This window comes from Panthera onca, chromosome B1 (assembly GCF_046562875.1).
Source record: "Panthera onca isolate mPanOnc1 chromosome B1, mPanOnc1 haplotype 2, whole genome shotgun sequence".
Taxonomy (NCBI): Eukaryota; Metazoa; Chordata; class Mammalia; order Carnivora; family Felidae; genus Panthera; species Panthera onca.
This window is the reverse complement of record NC_138342.1, coordinates 203174930-203200916: the sequence shown is the minus strand read 5'-3', so window position 1 is coordinate 203200916 and position 25987 is coordinate 203174930. Positions and strand designations below refer to the sequence as shown.

The window sequence follows — 25987 nt, the reverse complement described above, 5'->3', positions numbered from 1 at the left end:
GGATTGCTGGCCCGTCCCTCTTTTCCTGGGGCTCTCCCCGAATTGTCACACCCATGCCCGGGGAGAGACAGGTGCGCTTTGCGGACAGGACAGGCACTGTGCATTTTGTGATTTTGATTTTTTCCGACTCAAAGAATTTTCCCTTTTAGATCAGGCTGATGACTTATGGTGCAGGTATTAGTTCGGGGTGAGGCAGTCCCTGTGGCTATATATAGCGCCTCCCAGGCCATAAATGGGAGGGAGGGCTGGGCACTTGGAGGCAGAAGTAGCTGTGTCTTCCTCAGCCAGAGCCGCATCGTGGGCGAGCCAGGCCGGCAGGGCATCTCTCCTCTGTGCCGTTTTCCTTTCTCTCTGGGTGAGTCCCCTTTTCTTCTTTCCTTCTCTAACCCGGGGCTTTGGAAGAAGGAATAACGATGCATGCCGAGCCGGTAGCAGTCAGGTGTCCGAGGCGGACCTGTTCGGGGGAGGGCGCTCCGTTGGACAGACAAGACAGCCAACGGCTCGGTCTGCGTCTGTCCTTCCTGGACTAGACTTTAACGCTTCCGATGCTTCCCGAGGTCACGGTAGCGAGTGTTATCGGGTGCCACCCGCTCAGTGCACCTGCCGGCTGACCCGAGCTCTGCGGCGTTTCTCACCGGGGCCTGGAGCCCGTGCCCTTTCTCCAGAGTCTGAGCCCTGAAGGAGTCTGTGGGGGCAGTGCAGATTGAAAAGGTGTGGAATAAAAGGTATTTTCTGGAGAGAAGGAGGAAGCAGGGACATTAGCGTGGCCCTGGACACCGGTGTCTGGGGGAGGGGAAGAAGGCTCACTGCCAGCTCCCCATGCCACCTTCTCTGTGCTCCGTGATGAGCAATAGTCCTGCAGAGTCTCTGGGCTTGGTGCCCTCGGCGGAGCCGGCGTGCTCCCTCCCGCCCTTGGAGGTGCATCCACGAGGAGGGCGCTGGGGCGGAGGCCTGTGCGCAGAAGGGTCACTTTCCCACCTCCTGGGTCTCAGCTCTCACTTCCCGGACACAAGTGACACAGGCGTCCAAGAGCGAGTGGAAGAAAGATAATTGAAGTTTTAAGTAAACCAGGTCTGGGTCACATTTGCAGCGAACTTACTGGAAACTAACACTGAACAGGGGACCTTCACCCACACAAAACCCAGAGACTCTGTGCGTAAAAGTTCACGGCACTGGAATATTTCCGGAGCTGTTGGTTTGTTTTTAATTCTCTGAACTTGTGAAGAAATGGCAACCGTCTCTCGTCCAGGAAGCTGCACACGATCTCGTTGCTTGATCGAATTTGATCCTGCTTCGGCGTCAGGACACAGGGACTCAGGGTCCTTGGAAGCCGGAGAGCCCTGTGGCCGCGAGGGCAGGCCTCTGCTGTTCAGGTCACGGTTCCGAAAGATGATTCGGAGGAACGCTGGAGAAATTCAGCCGCCAGACATTAGACGTGAAACCGTATTAGATTTGTCATCGAGGCTGATTTTAAGAGTGGTTCTGTGCTCAGTTGTCTTTTGGTGCAAAGTCGTTTGCAAAAAGCTTCAGGGAAAGTAGACCTCGGTGTGAATGAGGGTGGGTACAACATGTCTCGGGGCCTGAGGGTTGAGTTACCTGGGGGGCATCGGCCCACTGTGGGCGCCAACCAATCCTTTTCCTTCCTCTAGAAAAGCTTTCACTTGGTACGCTCATTGACTTGGACATTTTTAGCTGCACAGGACACAGCTTTTATTAAATGGAAATAAATGCATTGTGGTTGAAATGCGTCCACAAATTCAGTTTCTTCTTGGTGGCAGGGAAGGCGGGTTCCAAATATCGTTGGCAGGAAGGGATTAGGTCTAAGCATGTCACAGACGCACGGTCTCCTGTACTTGAGGACAGGCTCACATTTCACTTTGGTGTCCTAATTCCCAAACGTGTCAGAAGCGTTCCGTGAGTGGCGGGGATGGGTGTGGGCAGGTGGGCACAGAGTCACAAGTGCAAGGTGGGACGTCGGCTCTGTCTCCGACGAGCCAGTGACCCGGGCAGATGATTTTTACCATCTGAAACTCAGTTTCCTCGCAGGGAAGGCTGAGATCCACCCAGGACAGAATGAGATCATCCGTGGCGTGGCAAGTTGTGGAATCGCTCTGTGGTTTCAGATAAATGCCTTGCGACCCAAGGCTGCAGCTGCGAGCATGTGCTGAGCCTGCAGGGATCTCAGCATGCCCGGTCTGGGGCGGTCAGGGACAACGCAGAGGTGCTGAGACGTGAGGTCCACTGGGCGGGGAAGAGGTCGAGTGGCCTGGACGTGGGCGTGGGCCGCGTGGTGGTCCTGCCGCTCAGTCTGGGTCACCCAGGGGATTGGGAAAAGCCAGCACAGGCAGGAGGAGCTGAGGTCGCTGGCACTAGGCTCAGATGTAAGACATGACGTCATCCCTGGGGCAAGGGGGGGCCTCTAAGATGGCCCCGTCCTTGAAATGCAGTGGTTCTGTGATTCAGGCGTGGCCGCCACGGGGCAGGGGCTCCACGTGTTTGTGGCATGAAAAGTGGGCAGAAGTGAGGATAATTGCATTTGCAGGGTCCTCGGAAGCCCCTGATTTTGATGGCCGTCCACACAGTGTGTCGAGAAGTGAGCAGAGAGTAGATGTGGGATCGGTGCAGTGAAGTGCTCTCTTCCTGCCCTGCCCAAGGCCGTCTGGGGCTGGGAGAAACAGCGATAGCAGGTCTAGGAGTTGGAGCGAGGACCACCGGAGCCGTGTGAGCTCGATTCCGGCCCCGCGTCGCTAATCGGTACAAAGTGTGTGCTCCTTGAACGGGGAGTGTTGAGGACTCCCAGACCCGCACAAGCACACGCCGAGTTAAGTCAGAACAGAAGCACGGGTCCCCTCGAGTGTGTATTACCCTCCTCTGGGTGCCGGCTGCCACAGTTTAGACATGTCAAGATAGCATATCACCTCTTATCGTCGGGGCCATTTCTGGGCTCTTCCCTTCACGGAGAAATGCAAACGCGTTTGAAGGTTGACTCAACGGCAACATTAGCAAGTATCGAGATGGGACGTGACCACCTGGCATCACAGCACCCGCGGGCATCGTCCTGGATTGGTGCCGTAGAATTTTCCTCCGGCCCTGCAGGTGCGGTGGGAGAAGCCCGAGACGGGAAGCTGGTTCAGAGTGGTGCAGGGTGTCCCCCGACCCCGGTCTGACTTCGGTTCGTGAGCTTTCCGCAGCACACGAGGGACTCCGGACGCAATCAGTGGAAGCCACGCGGTCGTGGGCAGGAAGCTTTTCTTGAAGACTCACCTTGCTGAACTCGCCGGAGAACCCACGGGGATGCCATCGAGGACGTTTCAGATAGTCAAGTGACAGAATGCATTTTTTTCAGATACCTTTTCCTACCCACAGCGTCCGGCTGGACAACAGCGACAGCACGTAGCGTGACGGGGACAGCTGCCGATTTTGGTTGTTGGAGACCGCGTGCCAAACGTTCCACAGAATCCTTTCAGAACCCCGGGGTTACAGCAGCGAGAGAGTCACCCGCGGCCACGTCACCGGGCAGGGCTCAGGATTCAGACCTCGGTCTGCCCAATGTCAAACCTGTGGTCTTGGCCTCAGCGCTAGAATACCTGTGTCAGAGCTGAGGTGGATGGAGAGGCGGCTTTTTCGCTTCGTTCCACTAGACGCCGCGTTCCGTTGCGTATTTGTAATCAGATTTATGCTGTAAAACACATGCCCGGCCCTCAGTGGACCCGTGGAGGCTGGTTGACTGGTTGGTCTTTAAGAGGAAACATTGGTATTCGTGTGGCAAAGGGTCAGAGGCCCAGAGATAGAAGTCTGAAGCCCTTTCTGCACGTTTCCAGGGGAGGCATTGCTCCCGTCCCCACCCCCAGTACAGTGGGGGCAGAGATAATCCCTAAGGATCTTCCCGAGCCCTGCGATTCTGTGACTCTGGGAGATCACAGTCTACAGGGATCACCAGCAGAGCGCCTGGAGGGTTTTGTAACACCCACGCCAAGGTCTGAACGGTGGCGGAGGCCAGGCCGTTTCACCTCAGAGCCGCACCTGTGTGTTGACCACTCCTGGTCTCCGTTCCCGTTGTCCCCCAGCACTGCCTTGCCTCTGCGTTTTCTTCTTCGAGTGGGGGGGATGAACTTACACACAAAGGACCAAAGTGGAGCTCGGATTGAGAATTCCTTCGGCCCTCGGTTTGGGGGGTTAGGGGTCACCGAGATTGAGGCATACTGCCTGTGTCACGCTTCAGAGACGGCCAAATAGCCCAGTGAGAAGTGGCGCTTTGTTTATTGTGGGTGCAGGTGGCCCCGTGGCCAGGTGCCAGCACTACTGCAAATTCCCAGACGCCTCACCGCAGGACGAATTCTCAGGGAGTTTGACCAAGATGTGTCGCGTGCCCGCGCCCCTCTGGGTTCCCTGCTGGGCTCAGCCCTGCTCCCACCCACCCCAGCCGTGGGCATCTACAAGTACCCTGCGGGATGTGATTTTTGAAGCGTGGATCTGGACAGCGTCCTGGAGACGAATTCCCTTTCCAGGTCACCATATGTGGTTACAAGCTTTCCAGAGTGATTTCTTGTCCCGTCTCTTCAAGTATCCTGAGATCCTGTCTCCCCGCCTCCTACCTGCGCTCATGGGATGCCCTTCTCTCTGCCCCGTCTGCATCTGTCAGCCTATCCATCTGTCAAGGCTCTTCTCAAATGTCACCTACTTCAGGGGACCTCATTTGGCTGCCCTCTCTCCTGTTACGTGTGCCCCCTCCTAGCTTCCCAGGGCGTGTGTCCCTCTTTCCGCTCTTATCTTGTATTCTAAGTATTTGTTTACTTCTCTAATCGGTGTTTTACCTATTTTTAACCTTGTCACTCACACTGCCTTTCACGTTGCCTTGGATAAACGGGGTGTTGTGGAAACATTTGGTGAGCTCACAATGAAAAGAAACCTACAACCCAATCTTCTAATTTCCAAAGAACCAAACAGAAAATGATGTCGGACCCCAGGGAACTTGATAGGTGTCTGGTCTCCCAGCCCAAGATTATTTTCACTTACATAACGTTTCTTCCATTCGTCCCTCCCCCGAAGGGGTTTGATGGACTGAAGTTGGTTTCCCCCCTTGGAACAACCCGACATGCTGGTGTAGACACTGCCTGGGCAAGACTGCACGGGGGATGGAGCTCAGCACCGTCCGCCTCCCTCCTTACTCGTAGGTACCCACCGAGATGTCACTCGCCGCAGTGCCCTTCTACCAGAAGCGACACAAACACTTTGACCAGTCGTACCGCAATGTTCAGACGAGGTACCTTCTGGATGAATATGCTGCCAAAAAGTAAGTTGAAATTCAGCAGTTAGACTGGGAGAGGTTGGGTCGTGGGGGTCTGGCGTCCGGTCCCCTGCAACCTGGGCGGGAGCACCGGGAGGGGCAGAGATGGCAGGCTCCCTGACGCCCGCGCCCAGCACCCCAGGGGAAATCTAGCTCTCCTGGCTGCACTGGAAGCTCCAGGTTGTGCCCCTGGGATCCTGGTAGATGCTGATAGACTGGCTCTGAGCCCCTAGTGTAGATGATGAACACAGAGACTTTTTCGTAAGTGCTCCTTGACTTTGCTCTTCTCTACACATCTTCCAGAACTAGGATCTAGAAAGTCTAGGGCGCCTGGGTGGCTCAGTTGGCTGAGCGTCTGATTTTTTTTTTTAATTTTTTTCATTGTTTATTTTTTTTTGAGAGAGAGAGAGAGAGAGAGAGAGTGACAAAGCATGAGTGGGGGAGGGGCAGAGAGAGGGAGACACAGAATCCGAAGCAGGCTCCAGGCTCTGAGCCGTCAGCCCAGAGCCCGACGCAGGGCTCGAACTGGTGAACCAGAGAGGCCGCTTAACCAGTAAGCCACCCCAGGCGCCCCGGGCGTCTGACTCTTGATCTCGGCTCAGGTCGTGATCTCACAGTTCGTGAATTCGAGCCCCACGTCAGGCTCTGGGCTGACAGAGCGTATCCTGCTTGGGATTCTCTGGCTCCCTCTCTTGCTCTCAAATAAAACCGAACAACAACAACAACAACAACAACAACAACAAAACCAGTCAGCACAAGGGCGGTGGGAAGGGCCACAGGAAGAGCGTCAGAGGGAGGAAAGCTCATAGGGGCGGAGTGAAGATCACGTGGAGGCCGATACCCATAATTTTGCCGCAATAATACGCATAGCAAAACCATACTCGTATCCGGTGCCTAGTAGGCTGGCGTCGAGCCGCAGATCCGGTGGTTTCTGAAGCCGGCGTCCTCGGGGACCCGCAGCACGTGCCTGTGTGCCGAGTCCGGGATTGGCCTGGGCCGGTTAGACGGCTGTGCCGAAGGACGGACAGACGCCGCGGGCGTGCCGGGCCCGGCCGGGGGCTCGTGCGTGTCGCCGACACCCTATATTTAGACGCGCCCGCGGCCCCGTGTCCTTTGCCATCCTTGTGACACACAGCCAAGCATTCACAGCGCTCCCGGCAGCCTCCGGGAGCCTCAGATCCCCGGAGATATATATAATCGTGGCGCTGGGCCAAGAGCGCCGTGGAAGGCGCTGGCTGGCACGGATGGAAAATGGCAAGGGGGAGAGGCCGACTCATGCGCGCACGCGCCCCTCCGGGCACAGGCAAGTGCAGACGGGGGCGGAGTTCCGTGTGCGTGCACGCATGCGCATGTGCTAGCTGTGAGCGTGCACGCACCCGTTTGTGTGTCTGCACGCGTGTGCGTGCTCCTTCACGCCGGCGTGCCGCCGCTGGAAAAGGTGGCGTGTCTGTGATGATAACTTTGTGTACTGTTTTTAATTTTAGTTTTTATTATTTTTTAGCATTGTTTAAACACTTTTTAAAATGTTTATTTTTGAGAGAGAGACAGAGCACGAGTGGGGGGAGGAGCAGAGAGAGAGAGAGGCAGGCACAGAATCCGAAGCAGGTTCCAGGCTCTGAGCTGTCAGCACAGAGCCCGACACGAGGCTCGAACCCACGAACCGTGAGATCGTGACCTGAGCCGAAGTCGGACGCTACACTGACTGAGCCACCCAGACGCCCCTACCATTGTTTTTAAACATTTACTTATTTTTGAGAGAGGTGAGAGAGAAAGAGAGAGAGCATGAGTGGGGGAGGAGCAGAGAGAGGGGAAGACAGAGGACCCAAAGCAGGCTTGGTGCTGACACACAGAGCCCCATGTGGGGCTTGACTTCAGGAACCGTGTGACATCGTGACCTGAGCCGAAGTCGGACGCTTAACCAACTGAGCCACCCAAGTACCCCTGCTTTTAGCGTGAAAACAATTATTTAAATTCAAGTTAGCTAACCTACAGCACAGTCCCGGCTTCCGGAGTAGAACCCAGTGCTCATCTCTTAGGTATGACACCCAGTGCCCGTCCGCCAGCCCCCTCCTTAGTGCCGGTCACCCATCTGGCCCATCCCCCCCACCTCCCTCCGGCAGCCCTCAGTTGCTGTCTGTATTGCCGAACCTCTTATGGTCTGCTCCCTCTCTGTTGCACCTCGTTTTCCTTCGCACGCCCTGCGTGCATCTGTCACGTTTCCCCGTGTACTTCTCTGACGCGTCTGATTTCTCTGCGCTCACCCAGGCGTACCTCCACGCAGTCGTCCGCCCAGAGGAAGTCGTCTTCCCAGAGGGCTTCCGGCCAGACGGCGCTGGGGACGACGTGCAGTATCTGTGCGAAGAGGGTGAGCACCGAGCTGGAGGAGGAGGAGCAGGACAAGAAGAGAAGGTAACCCCCGCCTCCCCCAGACCGCCTGCAAAGGCCGCGCAGGCCCGCGGAGTCCCGGCGCCTCGGGAGGAAGGGCCTGAAGGCCAGAGGGGGGGGACAGTGACTGGGCGGCAGCCAGACGCACACCCGAGAGAGCCTGGAAGGTCACACTTGCTTCTTTTTTATTCTTTTTTGTTTTTAAAGGCATTTTTAAATGTTTATTTTTGGGAGGCAGGGAGGGGCAGAGAGAGAGGGAGACCCGGAATCCGAAGCAGGCTCCAGGCTCTTGAGCTGTCAGCACAGAGACCGATGCGGGGCTCGAACCCACGAACTGTGAGATCGTGACCTGAGCTTTGTGAAGTCAAACGCGTAACTGTCTGAGCACCCCCCTCCCTGTGCCCCAGGTGATGCTTGCTTCTTTTTTTTTAATCTTTTTTTAATGTTTATTTAGTTTTGAGAGAGAGAGAGAGAGACAGAGTGTGAGCTGGGAAGGGGCAGAGAGAGAGGGAGACACGGAATCCGAAGCAGGCTCCAGGCTCTTGAGCTGTCAGCACAGAGCCCGACGTGGGGCTCGAACCCACGAACTGTGAGACCGTGACCTGAGCTGAAGTCGGATGCTTAACCGACTGAGCCACCCAGGTGCCCCGGTGATGCTTGCTTCTAACAAAAGCATAAGCTCCCGCTGCCTGCTTATTCGTCAGTGACATCACCTCAGTGGACCCTAACAGGATAACTGTCGCAGAAGGGAACGTCGCAGACGGGGCCGCGTGCCATGTGTGCGTTGCCGCTGGCATCCTGTGTCAGGTCCCGGTCGCCGTCCCACGTGGCACTCGCTAGCTTTCCACGCACAGCAGGATTCTCACATTAAAGCCCTAAGACCTGGCGGTTTGAAGGTCATGTGGAACCCCCACCGACAGCCTCCTGAGCTGCTCAGGCGGGGCAGTAAGGTCGCCGACTCCAGGAAGGCGGTCTTCCTGAGACGCGCCAGCATTCCCACGGGTGTCGGTGGGGAAACCATCGTGAGGGGCCCGTAGACAGCCGTGCCGTGCATGTCAGGGGACTCAGCTCATGGGGAAAATGTCACGGGCGTGACATGGGTTAATAGGGACGTCAGTCTTAAAATTATTTCCAGATCAGAGAGACAGGCGGTGATCTTAGAAGAACAAAATAGTTGAGTAGGTCATGAGTGCTTTATTTCATTCCTGCTGCTTCCCCCCTCACCTCTCCCTCCTACTTCTAGAAAATTTTCTCGATATCTCTAACACATTGAAAACCTGAAAGAAGAATGAGATTTTGGTAAACAGGTTTCATTTTTGATGAATTTCACGATGGAAGGATCTGTGTAATAAAAATGTACAGCTGAAGAGATTAGCCCTCATTTTTAATCTTTGAATGATCTTTTAAATGCCTTATGGGAGTTTTGACACATGAATTTCATCATAAAGTGAGGATTTCTTTTGTAAGAGAATCACTTCAAAATGTGTACGTTAGAGGAGTGCCTGGGGGGCTCCGTCGGTTAAGCGTCTGACTTTTGGTCTGATTCAGGTCATGATTTCACGGTTCTTGAGTTCAGGCCCCGCGTCGGGTTCTGTGCTGACAGCTCAGAGCCTGGACCCTGCTTCAGATTCTGTGTCTCCTTCTCTCTCTGCCCCTCCCCCACTTGCTCTGTTTCTCTCTCAAAAATAAACATTTAAAAAACTTAAAACACGTACGTTATAAAACTCTGGATTTTCTGGTATTGGAATATTTAAAAAATGGTTCTACCCATAGTTAGGGTTCAGGTGCGGGGACTGAGAGGACTAGAGCTTTATAAGTTTATGAACTATTCCTTGTGTCCTTGAACATGGCACAAGAACTCTCCACTCCTCAGTTTTTGAGGGAGTGAAATGGGGGGAAGGTCGGCTTCTGTTGATCTGAGAGGTCAGGGATTCACGTGGTTTTGGCGATAATGACTTTGGTGACCTTCTGGCTGTGGAAAATGTTTCTGGGATACACGAGGCTACTCGCCTGAAGTAGGAAGCTGACTCATGGCAGGTATGTGGGTTATAACCCATGTCTCCCCAGCTCATTTTGTTCCTCACCTCCTACGGCAGAAACTAGTTTAACGCATGGGACAGATTGATTGGTGCTCAAAAGATGAACCCGTCCGTTGGTGCGTCCGTTGGAATTACCACTCTATCTTCACGTAAAATAGGAACCCAAGACTTGTCGGGAGCTCTGCACATCTCAGCGTGTCCTCCTGGGGGATACGTGGATTAGAAGTAGCCCTTTCATGCCCCTGCTTCTGTACTAGTGAAAGACGGGCCTCCGTGCATCACACAGGCTGTCTGTGGGCTTGCAGAAGAGGGCCAGAGGCCCGGACACCTCATCACAGAGCAGTGGAGATGCTCCCTCAGTGGTTGGGGGGAGGGAGAGGGAGTAGGAGAGGGAAGAGGAGAGAGGGAGGGAGAGGGAGAGAGAAGAAAGAAGGGGAGGGAGGGAGGGAGAGGGAGAAGGGGCAGGAGAGGCGGGCCGGGAGCGGGCCGGGCCCTGTTGGTCTCACAAAGATGCCCCCCCCCCCCCTCCGGCCAGATGAGCCGCACCTTGTTCTCTGCTCCCACAGGTGAAAGGAGCTTAATTGTTTGCATCCTCTCTATTTTCCTGGAACACAGGTTTGCTTTCTGTCTGTAGCTGTGGATTCAGGAGGCTTTAACCCAGTCCTAAATTCATTCAGAACAGCAGTCTCCCCAGGAGAACAGGCGGTTTTTAATAGGATTCCGCGCAGGAGGAATCTCACGTCGTCTGTGTGGGCGCCTCAGCGTGGGGCGTCAGACCCCTAGGCCGCCAGATGCTGACTTTCTCCCTTTTTCAATGTTTATTTATTTTGAGAGAGAGACAGTGCGAGTGGGGGAGGGAGAGGGGGAGAGAATCCCAAGCAGGCTCCACGCTGTCAGCACAGAGCCCGACATGGGGCTTGAACTCACAGACTGGGAGATCAGAGCCTGAGCCGAGAAAGAGCCAGGCGCTTAACCAACTCAACCCCCAGGTGCCCCCTGTCTTTTTAAAAAATGTTTATTTATTATTTTTGAGAGAGAGAGAGAGAGAGAGGGAGAAAGAGCATGAGCATGAGCGGGGGAGGGGCAGAGGTAGGGAGACACAGAATCCTTAGCAGGCTCCAGGCTCTGAGCTGTCACCACAGAGCCTGATGCAGGGCTCGAACTCATGAACTGTGAGATCATGACCTGAGCCAAAGTCGGATGTTCAACCACCTGAGCCCCTGGGCGCCCCAGTTATATTTCAATTTTAACGTTTTATGTGTTTATAAAAAATAATGCATTTTTGTTTCAATCCCTGAATTTTCTTTTTTTTACATTTTTTTCGATTTTTTATTTATTTTTGCGAGACAGAGAGAGAGAGAGAGAGAGAGAGAGAGAGAGAGAGAGAGACATGGAACGTGAGCGGGGGAGGGGCAGAGAGAGAGGGAGACACAGAATCAGAAGCAGGCTCCAGGATCGGAGCCGTCAGCACAGAGCCCGACGCGGGGCTCGAACTCACGAACCGCGAGATCACGACCTGAGCCGAAGTCAGACGCTCAGCCGACTGAGCCCCCCAGGCGCCCCCCGGCATGGTCTCATTCACGCCTCCTACACCTGCCCTCGTCACAGCTCTGTGTGGTGTAGGCTCACCAGCGCACAGAGGTCTCGAGGGAGATAAACACAGGCAGACGTGCCCTTTTCGGTGTGTCCTGAGAATAACGTCGCCTCTCCCGCAGGTACCAGTCTCTGGTGGCTTCGTATGGCGAAGCCAAGCGGCAGCGTTTCCTCCGGGAGCTGGCGGAGATGGAAGAGAACGTGCACCTGGCTCGCTCACAGGCGCAGCACCAGCTGGACAGATACGCCATTCAGCAGATGGTAGGGGGCCGCCTGCGTCTCCGGGAGAGGCGCGGGCCTCGTCCTGGGTGCTCCCGCTGCGTTCGCGCGGCCTGTTGGCGGGGCAGGGGCGCTGACGCATCCTTGTCCCCGGGACAGGTGGAGGACAAGCTCTCCGGGGAAAGGCACTCGTACGAGGAGCGGATGCGCAGGGCCCCCGAGATCCTGGTGCGCCTGCGGTCCCACACCGTGTGGGAGAGGATGTCCGTGAAGCTGTGTTTCACCGTGCAAGGCTTTCCCACCCCCGTGGTGCAGTGGTGAGTGCCGTTCCCGGCCCGGGGAGGGCTGTCCTGTTCTCGCCCTCTCTTTTTACTGATGGTTTTTTAACGTTTGTTTATTTTTGAGAGAGAGAGAGAGAGGGAGAGAGAGAGACCTAGACATGGGGCTCAATCAAACAAACGGTGACGTCATGGCCTGAGCCGAAATCAAGAGTCAGACTCTTACCCGCCGAGCCGCCCCGGTGCCTGCACTTTCTTGCAGGGATCTGGAAACGGCTGCCTGAGCCGTGCAGTGGGAGATCCACGAGAAGGAAGCACGTGGCACACGGCCCGTCCCGCCGACCACCTTGTGCGAGACTCCGGGAAAGGCCTTTATAAAAACTCGCAGGGCGTCCATTATAGATACCATGGCAACGTTTTTCATGTCGGTGCAACAGACTCAGCTGAGTTTTCAGAGGGTTTTTATTTCAGAGAGAGTTCCCTCGGGTGGCCCGTGTTTACACGAGTGGCTCTGCTTTTAACTTGGGAAGGCTCCCCGCTGGAGCTGGGCTGTGGTCGACCGGACCTTAGGAGCCAAGACAAGTCTCCAGGCCCCATATGTGCTTGTGTGTTTCCTCACTTGCTGGAAGTGATAACATTCCCGAAGTTTGTAGCTTGCTGCAAAAACTGTAAGCGTTTTACTCACACCCTGGATTGGGGCGCTCAGCCCAGATCAGAAAAAAGGAGCCCACGTGCCAGGCGGGCAGGGGAGGCTGCGACCCGCAGCCTCTGGGTCTCAGGGAGATGAGGTGCTGCTGTCCTGCATGGGGCAAGGAGGCCAGCTTCCTCGAGTCAGGGTCCAGTGTGGTTTGATCCTGTGGAACTCTCTGGAAGGCTGGCCCGGAACCCAGCTAACGCTGGCAACATTTCGTTCTCATGGAAGGATTTTTCCTGGATTCCTGACGGAGTCCAAGGAGCCCTGCGGCCCTCGCTGTCATCGGTTGAGGATCGCCCAGACGGGCTGAATCCTGCAAGAGCTGCTCTCCCCTAAACAGACAGGCAGACGCGGGCCCTAGATCGCCCCCCCCCCCCGGCCGCTCCGCTGTGCCCACGGGCCCCGCGTGAAGCTCGCACAGGCAGGGAGTAGCGTCCCGAGGGGCCGTAAAGAAGGCTGGGACAAAATGCAAAGTCCACTCTGCCTTTGCACTAAGATCAGCGTTTCCCTCGTTTAGGTATAAAGACGGCAGTTTGATCTGCCAAGCAGGAGAGCCGGGGAAGTACAGAATCGAGAGCAAGTATGGCGTACACACCCTGGAAATCAACAGGTAAGGTCTCGGTGGGCCTGGCCACGTGCCCTGGGACACCTGCCCCAAATAGTCCGTGCTGCTCATGCGGGAGAGAAACCGAATATAAAACCAGGAGGTCAGGTTGCACCCCATCCCTGTGTGTTCCGCGTGCTCTCAGTGGTATTTCCGAGTTAACCTGTGGCAGAAGCTTCCCTTGTTATCCTCAGTGTCGGGCCGCAGGGAGGCAGACCCAGTGGTTTTGTCCGGGCCCCTGCTCTGGGAACAGGGCGAGTGGTTTAAGGACAGATGGACACGCTCAGGTGTAAAGGTTATGGTGGGTGCAGAGGATTCCTCCACACCTGTCCGGCCGCGGGGCTGCGTCTCGTACAGGTTTGAGGAGTAGTCCCTCAACCCAGGCTCCTCAAGGAAATACAACTTGTATATTTTTTTCTCAGAAATTGAAAAAAATGTAGGATACAGATAAGTGAAAGAAAAAAATCGTATTTCCCACAACTGGCATCAGTATTTTGCTGGATGGATAGCATGTCATTTTCCTTACACAACACATACACAGGCATGCACACACACAGACAAACACACATACTTACGTGTGTGTATATATATACGTGTGTGTGTGTGTGTGTATATATATATATACATATATACGTACGTATATGTTACGAAAGTAAGATTCTGCAGTTCTTTTACTGTTTGCGTGTGTACACCGTTTTTGTTTTACAAGAAGATCGTAACATTGTGCAGTGCACCTTTTCTCACACACAGCGTACCGTGACATTTTCCCATGGCTCCGGCTGTTGATTTCTCAGATAAATGAGGCTCCCCCACACCCTGTAGTTCACACACCCCCGCTGGTGTGGCAGCCGGAGACCTGGATTCGGATCCCCATCTACCACTGACCTGGTGACTTCGGATGGGTCGTTAATGCTTCCTGGATTGTAATACTTTTATCTGAAAATAATTCTCCAGAGAAGGATGATAAAAATGTTATCTTCTATTAGTTGGCCGAATAGGGCCTACTGTGAGGACCACATCCACGTTGACATACGTGATCTAAACAGGTGGTGAGTGTGTGTGTGTAGGACGTCACATCAAGTCCTTCCCAGGAAAAGATAAGGGATCCTAATATAAAGGCAAGAAATCAGTAAGACATTAGAATATATGACTTTCCTGGGTTCACTGTTACCACCCTGTGGAGCCACCATGTCATAATTAGGTTCCGTTTACTTAGAGGTAAAGGAATCCCCAGTAAAATAGCTCCAATGAAATAATTCCCAAGACGACTCGTGGAAGTCACGAGTCAGTACATCGTCACCTTTACCTGGCTCCGTCTCCCAGACGCACTTCTTCCGCCGAGGGGATTCTCTCCTGTTTCGTTGAAAAGCCTTTGTACCTGGGTTCCGTTAAAGAGAAGGTGATCCTGAGGGCCTCCGTCTGGCGACCAGGGGGTGGGGCCCAGGCCCCTGCCCCAGAAGGGCAGTGGGGTGTGCTCCTCGGAGCGGGCGGGGGCGCGGAGGGACACCACCACGAGGAAGCGTCAGGGGGCGGGGGTCCTTCCAGACCCATCGGCAGGTCTCGTGCCGAAGGCCGGCCAGGCGGTGGGACTCACCTGGGGGGCGGTGAGGAGCCCGGTCCGACACGGAGCTGGGGGCTCCCTGAGCTGACGTAGTGGGCTTCCCGAGCGTGAGGACGAGGCCCAAGGTTGAGGTTCGGCAGAGGCTGACCCAGGTTGATCCGGGCGGGAGTCTTTGCCGGCTCCCCTCCACCCAGCGGGAAGTCGGTCTCGCCTCCTTTCTGCGCTTTCCTTCGTCGCCCTCGCTGTTTCATCCTCTGCCTCCTGCCCGTTTTCTCCCTCCCTGTTTCCCACTCTGACTTTGGGGTAGAGCCCAGGCGTGAGCCCCCCAGGCACCGCCCACCCAGCACTCAGGACCGCACCGCACGGGGCGCCGGCTGGCTGTCAGCCCCAGGCTGCGTGTCCCCCCTCCTCCTCACGCGAGGCCGGCTTCCTCGTCAGTCACGCACAGCCGGGTATGTGCCTCTGGAGGCCTGGAAGGTTCCCCGTCACCAGAACTGTCACTGAACCTACAGGTTACTTAGAACAGGTGTTAGAAGACTGTAATGAACATGGAAGCGTCTGACAAGTCGTTACCCTGTTTTGCCAGGTAAATATGAGGCTCTTTCAGGAAGCTGGAGGTTCTGGCCTCATGGGCCTACTGGTGCTGTTTATTGACAACCTACTGTGTACCAGGCACTGGTCCAGATGCTTGGGATACAGGACCAAAACTGAGGTCCTCATCTCTGAGGTCTTACATGCTGGCATAAGGAGGTGAACCGTAAGCGTAATAAAATAGTGAATTATAGAGTAAATCAGGAGGCTGTGGTACTGGGCGTTGGGAATGGGGGTCTCTTGGTGTGGGGGTGGGCTAGGTTGTGGGGTTAAGTGGGGTGGTCAGGCCAGCCCTCCCTGAGAAGACATCTTCTGAACAAGGCTTACAGGAGATGGTGAATGGGATAGATGGGGAGTTGGGCCACGAGGGTGCCAGCCTGAGGCAGCAGCTGCAGCAGAGGCTCCAAGAGGTTGTGTCCCAGGCCCTCGGGCTGGTCTGGGCTGTGGCCGGCGAGGGACGGGAGGTCAGAGATAGAGCCGGGACCGTGAGGGCCACACGGACGCTGTGGGCCGTGGCAAGGACTTTGAAGGGGACGGTGGAAGATCTGACCCGTGTCTTGAAAGGGTCTAAAGCCTGGCTCTGAACAGAAGGCAGGGCTGAGTGCTGGTGGCCATGCCGTGGCTGGTGAGAAGGGTGTGGGCTCTACATGGGTTCTGGAGAGAGAACGACAGGAAGTGTGACAGATCGGAGGCGGGGTGCTCATGGAAAGGGGGGCCGCTGAGATGAGCAGGCAGAAGGGGGGCGGGTCTAGGTGCAAGCACGCACAGAGGGTCAGGGTCTCCTCGCCTGGGGCATTGGAATGCCCTGGCCCCTTGCTGCAATTTTCTCTCCTTTGGTTTCCACAATTCATGAAACTTTAGTGGACAGAGAGCCACGCTGTGTAGAAGGAGAATGTCCACCCTCATTTGGGGGGTGCGTTTGTGCTCAGGGACATCTCTTCTCTGGCCTGGGGTGCATTGTGGCCGGTGAGGGTTACGAGGGTCAGGCTGACGATCCAGCCAGCTCCCCTCCAGCTGCGTGGTAAGGACAGTTTTAAGAGGAAAAACCACTTTCCACTCTCAAGTATGAAACTTTAAAATTTTTAAAAAATGCTTATTTATTTTTTGAAAGAGAGAGAGAGAAAGGGCAGAGAGAGGAGAGAATCCCAAGCAGGCTCCGTGCTGTCAGCACAGAACCCCACGCAGGGCTTGATCCCATGAACCGTGAGATCATGACCTGAGCCGAAATCAAGAGTTGGACGCTCCCCCGACTGAGCCGCCCAGAGGCCCCAAAACGTTTAAATTTATACAGGCTTTGGACCAAACAGACTGATAAATCCTCGAAGGGCCCCGGATGCCGTTATCTGCAGTTCATGAACCCAGATAGGCCTGGGTCGGGACCCTCTGGGCAGAGGCAGTGTGAACCTTCTTCAGACACAGAGTGGAGGTGGGGGGGCCCCCGCAGCTGCCGCTGGGCTCAGCTGTTCATTCCAAAGTGCTGACCTGCCATCATTTGATCTGTGGCCGTTCTGAGTGGTGGGGAATGTGCTGGCCACGTCTGTTGGGAGGGCAGGGGCGGGAGGAGGGGGAGTTGTGAGCTCTTCCTTGGTGGCCGCGGGAGTGACGTTCACCTCCAGGAATACTCCTTGGCGGCCGTCTGAATTCTTAAAGTGCCGGAAGGGAAGCTTCTGACCCTTTGGTGCTGTTCGAATTCGACAGTATTTTATACGCTCGTAAGATTTTCTCTGGGGACTCACCATGCGCGTCCTGTTTCTTCAGGGAATTTTAATGCTGCTGTCATAGTGTAATGAGAGCGTTTAGAGGGATCTGGCTCCCGTTTTCTTTGTAGCACCGCCCCCCCCCCCCATGCCTGCTGAGCTCAGCACAGCTGACCTCCTCTTGCACTTTCTTTAGACTTCCATATGCAAACTCTGATTCGAGTTAAATGGTGAGTCCCGCGTAAGGACATTGGGCCAGAGTAGCCAGGGCAGGCCACAGACCACTGAAACATTCGTCCGTCCTATTTAAACTAGATACAATATCATGAGTCCTTTCTGAGGCAGTTCAGATCAAGACTTTGAGACACAGAAGTGCCCCCGGGAAGTTTGTACAAAGGGGGACCAAAGGAAACCCCCTCTGTCTGTTCCGGCAACCTGTCCCAACAGAAAATAAAACCGTTTGCCTCTTAATCACTCGCTTGCAATTTCTCACAGCGTGAAGGACAGGCCGGAAGCAGGCTCTGCCCTGGGGGGTGGGGGTGGCAGAGGATGGGGAGGGGATTGCCCAATGCCACCTCCCGGTGCGGCCTGGGGGAGGAGAGAGAGAACGCAGTCCTGCTGGCCCGTGGGAAGGTTGGACAGAATTTTGAGTTGGGTACAGTCTCCTCAAAATCTGCGTGCCCGGCCCGTCCACCCTCTGCTTCCACGCTGCCCCAGTGCCCCAGACACCGTCCTTCCCGCAGCCCGCACGCAGCACCAGCACGGGGCAGCGTGTGTGAGCAGGACCCTGTACACCCAGGGACGCTTCCTTACAGCCTCTCGATGTCCCGGCGTTTTTTATGCAACATAAAACATTTGCAAAGGGGAAACGCGAAAGCAACGAGATAAAAGTAAACATAAGACCGAGTGTCGACTTATCCACAGCCAGCACCTGTGCGGGACGCCCTCCCCGGACGGTTGCAGTAAATCAGGGCGTCTGAATACTTGGGCGTATGGACTTCCTCGCACCCCAGACGAGCGCCGTGGACCCTGTTCTGGATACATGCACACGAGCACGTACACAATCAGTCTGTGTGTCACCGAGGAAGGTTCCAGCTCCTAAGTACCGGCTTCCTCCTCCCCAGTCCCATCCCTGCCGCTAAGTACTAAGTGATAATTGGTCCCTTGACAACCTGTCAGTGCTAATGTGTTAGGGAGCTCCCCTCCGTCTCTTATTCTCGGCTGAGACATGAGCTCAGAATCTTGTAGAAGTTGCTGCCTGGCTGGGTCCTGCCCTGCAGGACTCACCCTGCCCCTTCCTTCCCTTCTCCCGAGTTGTTTCTAGGGACTCTGTCACAAGGTGAATTCCCTTCCGCTGTCCCTTCTGGCTGTTCCACCCACAGAGAAACGAAAGCAATTAATTGCAGTTCTCAAAACGCTTAGATGTCTGTTTTGCTTTGTTGGAATGTGGAGGCAGAGGAGAGAGCCCGAGTCACGGAGCGAGCAGGGAAGCATCTTCGAACTTGGGTCCGGGAGCTCTGCTAATATGTTTTAATGAATAATGTACGAGCGAGGGACGGTCCTACAAACTACAAATGTTTTCAAATATGTTGTTTTATTTGATTGTCAGAGTCACCAGAGTGAAGGGCAGGTGCACGGTAGACGTACTTGAGAAGTTTAAGGCGGATGCTGTCTATCCGTTACAAAGTCAGCGGATGAACTCGTCAGGCGGGTGGAGCGAAGGCGAGGATCTGACGTGACCCGTCTGCCAGCTCGTAATATCCCAGCGCCGCTTGCCGAGTGCCTGTGGTTCCTGCACTTTTTAAAGGATCTTTCTTTTTAAACTTTATTTATTTTGATAGAGAGGGCGCGCATGTGCGTGATGGAGTGGGGCAGGGGCAGAGAGAGGGAGAGAGAATCCCAAGCAGGCTCCACGCTGTCAGCACAGAGCCCGACTCGGGCTCGATCCCACGAGCCGTGAGATCGTGACCTGAGCTGAAGTCAGACACTTAACCATCTGAGCCACCCAGGCACCCCTGCCGTACTTTGAAAAACTGCTAAAATATACATTGAAGACAAAATGGGAAGATTTAGTTTGTAAACCACGGGGCACAGCCTGAGGACCACCGGGATGAAGTCCAGGAGGCCAAGGAGACAGGAAAGAGATTCACGGTGCCCGACTGGACGGCGCTAAGTGACCTCCCCATACGTGCTCTCTGAGGACCCGTGTTCCTGTGGCGGCCGGTCTCCCCTTTCTGCACGTGGCACAGGGTCGGGACACCCTGACCCAGCGGTTCTCACAGACCTCCGTGCTTCTCTCCGTGTGGCCTTGGCCGTGCCGTGCTGTTGCCGGTGGGGGTGCTGCTTGCAGGGGCAGGTGTGGGGCTGATCCCAGATGCAGGATACCCTCCTGTCTGCAGAATGCATTTACGAAAACGAAATGGCTTGGGGCGCCGGGGTGGCTCGGTGGGTTAAGCATCCCACTCTCAGTTTCGGCGCGGGTCATGACCTTGTGGTTCGTGAGTTTGAGCCCCGTGTTGGGGCTCAGTTTCCTGCCTATATCCGTGGTCTCTGTGACATCTTCTGTATCCTGCTGGGAAGCTTCAACTTTTTCCAGATCAGTTTTGGGGGGGGTGCGGAGGGGCTCCAGCCTGGAGAAGCTGGGGTCTGGCGGTTCCTGGGTCACGGTTCTTTCTGGAGGTGGGTGTCCATCATCCCTATGGCCCTGGGGATGGCTGCCTGGGCTGGGTCCAGTTCGACAGCTTCAAAACACCCCCGAGTGGGTGCTTCGTATCTGTTATTTTGGGGCTTGGGAAATACTCTCCCGTCCACATGGGAACCCCAGGTATGGAGTGAGGTGGAGTTAATTTTCCCGGTGGTGGAGGTCAGGGGGGCCTTCCCATTGGCAAAATAAAGCCACGAATCCTATAGAGGAAGAAAAATTGAGCCAGAGGGGCACATAGACTTCCCCTTGAGAATGCAGTCGAGGAGATTGAGAAGCATCTGTACTACTGTTTTCCTCGAGGACAGGGAAGCCGTAGTCTGGGATCAGACCTTGCCGTGTCTATAATTACCACCTCGTTCCACAGACAGAGCTGGCATTGTTCTTAAACCACTCACGAACAAAGGATCTGGGTCACACGCTTGGCTTTTGAGGAACCTGGTGCTCAGATTAGGGTCACCGGCCCCTGCAGAACAGTCCCACAGTGCATTCAGGGCGTGACCTTGCTCTCTCTCCTCCAAGGGCGAACTTTGACGACACAGCAACGTACTCCGCGGTGGCCACAAACGGGTACGGACAGGTGTCGACCAACGCTGCCGTGGTCGTCAGAAGTGAGTTGTCCTCCCGGGGTGCGGGCACGCCTTGGCGCCTCCCGTCCCCCGTGCCCTTCAGCAGCTTGTCTTGCAGGGTTCCACGGAGACGAGGAGCCGTTCCGTTCGGTGGGACTCCCTATCGGATGTAAGTCCGCTGTTTTCCTTTTTGTGCAGAAAAACGCGTGGGGACACAGCACAGAATTAAAAAGTCATTTTCTGAGGGTCGAATCGTTTCTTAAAGCCATGTGTCAGAAGACTCTTCCGTCTTTGCTGGCAGTGCTAGTATGCTGACAGGCTGTCCCCACGTAACTCTGTGGCTACGTGGAATTCTGAGACGCTGGTGAACCTGACGGACCTCACACCTTTGGATTGGGGACAACACGGAATCCAGATCTTTGACCTGAATGTGTGCTGTTGCCACAGGGCCCATTTATAGCAGACAGCCACCGTCGAGCAGGGTGGCGGCGTGTGGCACATGACGTTCAGAAGCTGGCTCGGGGCCCTGCCTTTAAACGGTGGACGCTCCCGTCCCGCTGTGTGTGATGCCCGTAGCCCCTGTGACTTCGGGCCCGGCTCTTTCACTTACCTGTTGGGAAGGTTCTCCCTCTCTGCACTGTGGACACATGTCTGATGCTGTCAGCTCCTCTGCGGGGCTTGGGGACTGGAGGCCACCGGTGGGCCCCCTGTTTCCAAGGCGACCTGAGGTGGGCCCCTGATGAGGCAAGTCGAGTGTCTTCCTGAGTCCCAGGGCTGGTGTCGAGCCAGAAGGCCAGGAAGCTGGGGTGGCCTGAGTCGGGTGAGGGTGGAGAAGGGAGCCGTGTCCGTAGCATCTCCAGGACCAGGACTTGGCAGGCTGACTCAGTGACTTACCGTGGCTTTTTCACGGGATGGGAGTGAGGTTTGGGATTGACCTGACCTTCCGAAAGAATAATCGTGTGATTCCGCAGCAGCTTTCATTTTACCCTGACGGGAGGTGGAGATGTTACAGGTCAGGTGTCGGTGAAGACCTGACTTCAGGTCGGGTGCCCGAGGGGAAAGCCTTTCTGGCAGCCGCTGGACACTTGTGTGTGGTCGGCCCTTGGCCATTTCTGGGTCAGGTATTGGATTGGCTCGTGTCCTTCCCTCGGGGGTTGTCGAAGACCATTAGCGGGTGAGCAGGACAAGTTCAGAGCCGACAGGTGGAGAGGCAGGGAGGCCCGAGAGTGTGTGTGTTGGGGAGACGTCTGATGGTGTCCCCTGGGTTCCAGGGACCATGTGGAGCCCGCCGGGAGGATGGCCCTGAGGCACTGGTGGAGCCGGAAGGGACATTGGGGGCTGTTCCTGGTCCCGTCCCCCGGGGTTCCTCTGTTGGTTAAAATTGTGTCTGCTTGAGTAAAACCTCTGCAGTATCTATAACATTCTGATGTGCACGGACCATGACATAATAGACACTGTGCAGTCGTCCACCACCCGTGTTCAGCAGATGTGAATATTTTGCCACTTTTTTCAGTTATTTTTAAAAAATTGGGGTCTGATCGGCAGAACACAAAGCTAAGCATTTTCAAATGGACACTTCGGTGACCTTCGGGTGTTTTTAGGGAGCAAAACTATCAGGAGTTGAGGAATCTCCACAATCCTTCCCTCCTTCCCCTCACCCGTCTTCCTCCAAGAAGAAACTCTTACCTTGAAGCTCCCAGCTCCTTAAAAACATCTTCCCTGAAGGCATGTGTTTCTAAGTCACAGGTGGTTTTTATTTCGAAAATTTACTGTGCACTTTTTTTCTAAAATACTGCCCCCTCCACTAAACAGTGTATTTTTGAGATTCAGTCTCGGTGCCTCTGGATCTGGTTAATTCATTTTGTCTGCAGCGTAAACGGCATTCAGTTGATGAATGTGCCACAGTTCATTCTGACAACAAGAAAGCCCCCCATGTGGGGTCGATGCAGGATTCAAACCCTTTACTCTTACCTGTGGTTCAGACTCCGGGTTGCCTCCTGTCCCACCTGTTTCTGTCCCCTCTGTCACAGAGGGTCCGCTCCTCTCCAGGACGGGTCTTCTGGTTCTCTGGGAGTGGGTTAGTGAGCTCAGCTGCCAGGACACGACCGCACGCTGGGGGCCTCAACCTCACGCGTCTACTCACGGATCTCAGAAGTCAGAGATCACTGTGTCGGCCCAGCGGCTGCAGCCCCCTTCCAGCTGTGCGGATGGCGCCTTCTCACCGCGTCCGCCCACGGAGGAGAGAGAGCCCGAGCGTCTGCCCGTCCTGATAAGGACGCTAGTCCCGTCACGGAGCCCACCCTCATGGCCTGATCTAGAACTCCTCCCCTTCCCAAGACCCCGCCTCCTCGTACCTTCTCTCTGGGGCTTAGGGCTTTGACACGTGACTTTGGGGGACACCAGTCTATCCCGTCACGCACCTCTCTCGAGGACGGGATGTGTGATGGTGGATTGGGGGACTTTCGCGGTCATGGCCTGCTGTGCACCTGCTGGGCTGGGAATGGCTGCGCCTGCCGCCGTAACGCTGTCCCGCTCTCCCTGCGCAGTGCCCCCTTCGTCCGTGATCCCGTACATGCACTTTGACGTCCAGTTTCTGGAGAAATTTGGAGTCACCTTCAGGAGGGAAGGCGAGACTGTCACTCTCAAGTGCACGCTGCTGGTGACGCCGGAGCTGAAGAGGGTGCAGCCGCGTGCCGAGTGGTACCGAGATGGTGAGTGTGATGTGGGGACCGCCCCCCGACCGGGGACACCCCTGGGCGTTCGTGTCCCCGCCGTGGTCGCTGCAGACAGCACGGCCAGCAGGGAGACTGGGGAGAGCCGGGAGCCTGTTACGGACCCTGACCTTCACCCCGGCGTGTGAGAGGTCAACGGGGGTGCCCGAATTTAGAGGAGGCACAGGAGATCTTGATAGCTGCCTAAGAAGGGTCTTTCTGGGGTTAAGAAGAAGCGAGGTGTCTGTGTCTCTACGTTCCTCCTTGGCTAAAACAACCCCCGCCATTTATCGTGTGTTGGACCGTGTGTTGAACGTGACACTCTTCTTCCGCGCGGACCCGAGACGGGGATGGGGTTGTGGCTCCCTGCGACAGGTGGGCGCTGCGACAAGGGGCTTGTTCAAGGTGCTTCCTGCGCAGCAGGACTGGGGCAGACGCTGCGCTCCTTCCCAGCGTGCACGGCTGTCCTGTGAGGTGCAAGGATGGTGCGAGAGGGTTTTCCTTCATCGTGTCTGCCCTGGGGCTCCTAACAGAAACCGGTTTTCTGTGCAGCCAGTGCGACTGGCCTGCTTATCTCTTCTTGGGCCCTAACACGGTGCAAAATATGACAAGGACGTAGGCCAGCCTGCCCACAAGGTATTTATAATCCGGCTGCAGGAAAATAGAAATATAAAGCCGTGTCTTTTTAAAGTGTAAGAAATGTCCCAGAACGTGACGCTTTGCCAAATACATGGCAAGGACCACGTGTCCAGTCTGAGCGGAGCCGAGGGAGGGAGGGGGACGCTCTTTGTGGTGACAGACGGGATTTCATTTACCCTCTGTAGTTCTAATTTAAGACAGGAGGTCTAACTCGAGTTCCAAGATTCTAATTTACTTCTTCTGTGGAGAATGACATAGGTTTGAGGAAAGTTTTCATTATGTCCCCGGAGGATAGTGATGTCAGCTTTGGAGGGTTTCCTAGTGACGGGGAAGCGCCTGGCATCCGGGTGACGCGGCACTTTCCTGGCCTTGACCTGTGTGCGGAGAAGTTGTGCTCGGAGCCAGTGCCTGGCCTGTCCCCATGGCGAGCTTGGGCCTTGTGGCATTAGGGGGCTTAGCTGTGCCAGACGCCCCGCGTGCACAGTCACGGTAAGATCTTCACGGGCTTTAGTATTCAAGAGGGAACCGGTAGAGACTTATCAGTGGCTTATTTGTAGACATTAAAATGCAAGGAGATTTCGGGTTTTTTTTTTTACCCTCTAAAATTAATGAGCTGTGAGGCTCCAGGTGGCTGGTAAACCCCGAAGTGGTGTCAGCCCGAGGAATGCTATCCTCCGTGAGGCATGGCAGGTGCACCGTGCAAACGGGACATGTGGAATTGGGGACACAAGTTAAGATGGATTAGAACTCTAATCTAACAGGAGGAGGGAGAACCAAGTTTACTCATATTAAAACCCGAGACCCACCCCTGGGTGTGATTTGCACTTGAGGCCCGTTTGGCAAGTCCTGAGATGCTTACGGAGCCCGTGGTGGGGTGGGCCTCTGGTCAGGGGACTGGATCCTGGCTAGACATGCCACTCCAGCTGATGGGCCCTGGTCTTAAATACATGTGACCGCAAGCAAGTCACATGCGTACGTGCTGTGCATTCCCTATGGCGCGTGAGGGACTTTGTGGGGACAGACAGGTCCTCGAGAGCACGAGCCACGACAGCATCCTGCCGGGAATAGCCTGGTGTCCTAGCCCGTCCCGGCTGCGCTGACAGAAATACCACGGCCGGGCGGCTTACACAGTGGACGGACCTCCCACACTTCTGGAGGCTGGAGGTCCAAGACCTGGGCACCCGCAAGGCCCCCCCCCCCCCCACCAGCTTGCGGACTGGGGAGCCTTCCCCCTCCACTCCAATGACTTGATCATCCTATCTCACTCACTTCTTTCTGGAGGGTTACATTTTAACGTTGTATTTTGTATTAAATCACGTTATATTTTTATATTTTATTTATACTTATACTTGCTGTGTATCAGGTACTGTGCTAGTTCCTCTGGATAAGAGAGAAAAAGTGATAAAATATTTTAAACTTTCTATTTTTATGATACTTAAAATTTTTTAAAAATATTTTTCATTTTTATTTGAGAAAGAGTGTGAAGGGGAGAGGGGCAGAGAGTAGGGGAGAGAGAGAGACAATCCCAGCAGGCTCACGCTGTCGGGACAGAGTGCTGCTGAGTGGGGCTTCGCCTCTTGGGCTCCAGGAAGGGAAAGTCCTACTGGGTGCAGCAGGGTACTTTGTTGGGCAATGCACTCCTGAGCCTGCCAGTCAAGCCTGAGACAAGCCTGTTTTTAAAATGGAAAATGCACAAATAACTTTTTTCTTATACAAATGTCGTGTCTGTTTTTTGCAAAAAAAAACCCTAAATTGTAATTTTTCTCACCCTAAAATTAGTCTTTTTTAGAAATTTTTTTCTTTTTAATGTTTATTTTTGAGAGAGGGAGAGAGAGAGAGCACACACAAGCAGGGGAGGGGCAGAGAGAGGGAGACACAGAATCGGAAGCAGGCTGCAGGCTCTGAGCTGTCGGCACAGAGCCCGACGCCGGGCTCGAACTCACGAACCATGAGGTCATGACCTGAGCCGAAGTCAGACGCCCAACCCACTGAGCCACCCGGGTGCCCCATCCCCAAAATTACTCTTACCACTTGGCTGTAGAATATATCCTGTATGTGTACATACGTGTTAAAACTTACAACTCTCCTTTTCTTCATTTCACAAAAGGCCACACAGTGTCTTCATGACAGTAGTTTGATGTCATTGGCTCTGGGGCACCGTATCCCATTGTAGGATGGTCCGTATTTGTCCTCGGTCTCAGGGCTTGAGTTGGTCTTTATTTTTCCCATTAGGAACAATTCTGGTTTTTTTTTAGAGCTTACTTATTTATTTTGAGAGAGAGGGAGGGAGCGAGCAGGGGAGGGGCAGAGAGAGAAGGAGAGAGAGAATCCCAAGCAGGCTCTGTGTTGCCAGCACGGAGCCCGATGTGGGGCTTGAACCCACGAAACATGAGATCGTGCCCTGAGCCAAAGTCAAGAG

At 54.9% G+C, this 25987-nt stretch overlaps 1 protein-coding gene across 3 annotated transcripts in view; it reads left to right on the top strand.

Annotated features, from left to right (window-relative positions):
• Positions 1-223: 223 nt before the first annotated feature.
• The window catches only part of MYOM2 (myomesin 2), a 74595-nt gene continuing 48831 nt past the window's right edge, over positions 224-25987 (top strand). Inside the window, exons 1-10 of one of the 3 annotated variants that reach the window (XM_078445224.2) lie at positions 270-355; positions 3347-3603; positions 5175-5293; positions 7553-7696; positions 11427-11565; positions 11683-11840; positions 13013-13105; positions 20172-20260; positions 20337-20387; positions 22765-22929. In XM_078445224.2, coding sequence (XP_078301350.2) covers positions 5187-5293; positions 7553-7696; positions 11427-11565; positions 11683-11840; positions 13013-13105; positions 20172-20260; positions 20337-20387; positions 22765-22929 — 946 coding nt within the window. In that variant the 5' untranslated portion in view covers positions 270-355; positions 3347-3603; positions 5175-5186. Of the gene's footprint in view, positions 356-3346; positions 3604-5174; positions 5294-7552; positions 7697-11426; positions 11566-11682; positions 11841-13012; positions 13106-20171; positions 20261-20336; positions 20388-22764; positions 22930-25987 lie in introns of all 3 variants that reach the window. The other 2 variants (XM_078445225.2, XM_078445223.2) reach the window with 2 other exon arrangements.